This window comes from Vigna unguiculata, chromosome 2, assembly GCF_004118075.2.
Source record: "Vigna unguiculata cultivar IT97K-499-35 chromosome 2, ASM411807v1, whole genome shotgun sequence".
Lineage (NCBI taxonomy): Eukaryota > Viridiplantae > Streptophyta > Magnoliopsida > Fabales > Fabaceae > Vigna > Vigna unguiculata.
Genome location: NC_040280.1, coordinates 20,671,845 through 20,675,964, shown reverse-complemented (window position 1 = coordinate 20,675,964; position 4,120 = coordinate 20,671,845). Strand labels below are relative to the sequence as shown.

Sequence of the window (4,120 nt, the reverse complement as noted above, 5' to 3'; positions counted from 1 at the left end):
TACCAATTTACAAGACAACAATGTTATAATTTTTACTTCATGAAAAGATTGGAAAAATTACTACAAAAACTCATTATTATCAGCATACTAGTTACCTTCATTCAAAAGTTTACCAAGTTCGTGGTGAGGTTCAAGTGACTACTTTTTTTACACTATGATAGCATAGTTGCTGATGATTCACCTTTTCATTTTAATGTATGTCAAGAAATCAACTCATATTAAGTGACAAAGACGGTGACCACATGGATTGGATCATGCGAAAAATGTAAGACAACATGTGAAAAATCTAAGTGACGTGAGATGGATCTCGAACACTTGAACAACTTTTTTTACATTAAACCCATCATTTGTGATAGATATTTTTTTTAAGAAATCCTTGTCTTTCTTTTTTTAATTATTTATTTTTGTATAAATTGATGAAACAACGGTTACCTATATATAGATCCAATAGTCTTGACACATGTTCAGGTTCAACAAGCCAACAGATACTAATTTTAAAGAATTTTTTTTATCTTTCCAATAGACCTTAAGATAACTATTTCTAAATAATTAACATGCATAAATGCTGCTAATCCAACAAACTGCAACACGAACTTCCACCGATTACGAACATCATGGAAATATTGTTTGCTATTGTTGCTAGCAAAAATTAAGCATCTAGATGACTACAACCGGATATGCAGTCAGAATTGAGATATATCACAATTCGAGTAGAATTTCGTAGTCCTATTGCAGAAACATGGTAAACATAAACCATCAAGAGAAAATTTGAGACAAACAAAACTGTATCACAATGGCATTGTCGACGAAGTTAACAATAGCTCTAGAATGAGTTCAAATCAAACCAAATAATAAAAGCACAATTAACATCTCTAATAAAACTTGTGATTTACTATAACCACTCAAACCTAACAGCCCTCCAAAAAGATGTGTCTCGTTTTGCTGTCCAAATTTAACCCTTCAAGGCCTGCTTTTCCTTGGCCTTCTGGATCTTCAAGACCTTCTTCACAATCTTCTGCTCCTCAACTAAGAAAGCTCGGATAATCCTGTTGAACCAGAGACAAATATAAGCAAGTTATAAGCTAACTCAGACCAAACAATTAAATCAAAAAAGTTATTATAAATATAACTAGCTGTTAAAAGTGAAGACAAACCTCTCCCTGACAGCACTTCCAGACAAAACTCCACCATATGCACGGTTTACAGTCCTACGGTTTCTAGGTAGCCTTGACCTCTTGTATTCCGCAGGCCTCAAATGTGGAATCTGCAATTATCAGGCAAAATTTAGAATTCAGAGCTAAAAGCTTATTCAATTTAATCAAAACTCAAGAAACATAACATGCTTCTATAATACAAAAAACACCTAGTAATCCAATGCTTAGAGATATACTTAAATAGAGTATTCACTAAGGATAAGATACATCGTACAGAACAGTCTGTATCATATATCCACGGAATGCCAACAAACTAAACTGAGACTGAACCACACATCATTCCACATTTCATCAACCAAATTACAATAAAAAATATTCATCACAAGCCAATCTTACAAGGTTTCAAACGCCCTAAAACAGTCATAACCCTGTTCACAGGCTTGGAAGGTAAAAAATAATATACGTGAAACTCTATTATAAACCATTTTCAAAGCAATAAAGAACATAAACCCATCTGGCCAAGCCAAACATTGAATACCTATCACATTACAATAACAATAAATCTGAACTATTTGACTCCAATTAAACACAAATAAAAATCCAAACTATGACCAAGTAGAAGTTCCACCCTTCTCCCCTATACGCACTAATGTCCAATAGTTCGTCGTTTAGCCCCACGAAGTTTCATTATATACACCACCTGGATTGAATCTAATAAGCCATCATTAACAATGTTTATAGCTAGTCCGACGCAAAGTAACATGTGAGAAGAGAGAGAAAAATAACGTCAAACAAACTAAGCCAATAACAGAACACTGAAAACTACACAACACAATAAAAAAGAAGGAATTGAAAGGGTAAAAGAAAGCACACCCCCTGGATCCTCTTGCCAGTGACGGGGCACTTGGGTCCGCTAGCCCTCTTCTTGGTGCTCTGATAAACGAGCTTCCCACCTGCATTATATCAACAACAGCGAACACAGACCCGTTAGAATCGAATTGAAATCGGAAACAAAAAGGTTTGGATCGGAAGCAGAATCAAAGAATGAATGTTCCAATGGGAAAAATTACCAGGGGTCTTGACAACCCTGTGTTGGTTGGACTTTGTGGCATAACTGTGCCTCTTGCGATAGGTGAGACGCTGCACCATCTTCTTCTTCGATCACTCTGCTCCTGCGTCTGTTTTTTTAGGGTTTTCCGAAGAAAGAAGAAGATGCGCCGCAAGAAGCTATAAAAGGGGATTGAGGGCTTCTGTTTAGATGCCCTACATCTAACGGCTCTAAAGACAAGGTCATCCGTCACCGTTCGATGAATTCTTCTATCCCAAAAGAAAAAATAATAACCTATTATAATTGCAAAATTACTGATAAAAACACAGATGATAATAAAAGGTAATAAAAATATTATTATTATTATTATAAAAATAAATTTAATAATTTTACTATAAATAGTTTTTTATTTATTTTATAGGTATTTTTGTAATTAAAAGTTAATTAATTGAAAATAAAATCAAATTAAAAGAATATAATAAATTTCATAATTTTATTATAAATAGTTTTTATTTATTTTATAGGTATTTTATAATTAAATAAATTAATTAAAAATAAATAAACTAAAAAATCTGTAAAAATAATAAAATAATTACTTTAATTTAAAAAAATATATTTTATAGGTATTTTCGTAATTAAAAATAATTAATTTTAAAAAATCAAATAAAAAAACTTTAAATTAATAAAATAATTATTTTAATTTAAAAAAATTATTTAAAGATGAATTTAAAAAACAAATATAGACTTAAAAAAATAATAGTAATACAAATGATAAAAAGAATATTGAATAATACAATCAAAATAAAATATTAGAATATATATATATATATATATATATATATAGGTTAAAATACTTCGTTGGTCCTCATTTTTGTTGCAGAATCTCAATTTCGTCCTCGTATTTTTATTAGTCTCAATTAGGTCCTCATTTTTGTAAATTAGTATCAATTAGGTCCTTTCCGTTAGTAGATAACTAACACCGTTAAGTAGGTGCCACGTGTCACCTTCTCGTTTTTTTGAATTTTTTGAATTTTTTTGAATTTTTTTTGAATTTTTTTGAATTTTTTTTTAAAATATTTATGCCATGTATCACTTCTGTAGTGCGCCACGTGTCAATCTAATATGGTGACACGTGTCAAATTAATGTATGAATCTCAATTTTGTCCTCATATTTGTTAAATTGATTTGATTTAAGTCCCAATTTTTTTAAAAAAATTTCAATTTTAGGCACTCCAAATTTAGACCAAATTTTACTTTTATATAATGTTATGATTATTTTTATTAAAATTGATATTTTTATTAAATATTTTAATTATATGAATTATATTTAATATTAAAATTTTAAATATATTTATTTAATTTTTTATAAAATTATTTAAAAATTTTACATTTGAATTTATAAAATTGTTATTTTTAAGCCAACTCTAAAATATTGTTGATATTGAATATTATACAAATATTTCGAATATAAATTTATTAATCTATATATTTATAATTTTAAAATAAAATTTAAATAAAGTTTAATGTAAAATATAAATTTAAATAAATTAAATGTTGCTAAAAATATGTAATAGAAATATCACTTGTAATAAAAGTATCATCATTACATTTATAAAAAAATTAAATTTGTTCTAAATTTGGAGCACATGAAATTAAAATTATTTTAAAAAAATTTGGGACTGAAATCAAATCAAATTAACAAATATGAGGACTAAATTGAGATTCATACAATAATTTGACATGTGTCACCATATTAGATTGATACGTGGCACACTACAAACTTGACACGTGGCATAAATATTTTCTTAAAAAAATTTAAAAAAAAAATTAAAAAAAAAATAAAAAATTCAAAAAAATTCAAAAAAACGAGAAGCTGACACGTGGCACCTACTTAACGGTGTTAGTTCTCTACTAACGG

General features: G+C 28.5%; 1 protein-coding gene across 1 annotated transcript; it reads right to left on the bottom strand.

Moving 5' to 3' along the window:
* Window positions 1-705: 705 nt before the first annotated feature.
* On the bottom strand, window positions 706-2,457 carry LOC114166578 (60S ribosomal protein L34-like). The gene is made up of 4 exons (XM_028051329.1): window positions 2,225-2,457; window positions 2,028-2,107; window positions 1,155-1,264; window positions 706-1,046 (listed from the first exon to the last, which is right to left on the bottom strand). The coding sequence occupies exons 1-4, from the start codon at window positions 2,301-2,303 to the stop codon at window positions 953-955; spliced, it is 363 nt and encodes a 120-aa protein (XP_027907130.1). The 5' UTR covers window positions 2,304-2,457; the 3' UTR covers window positions 706-952.
* Window positions 2,458-4,120: the final 1,663 nt, after the last annotated feature.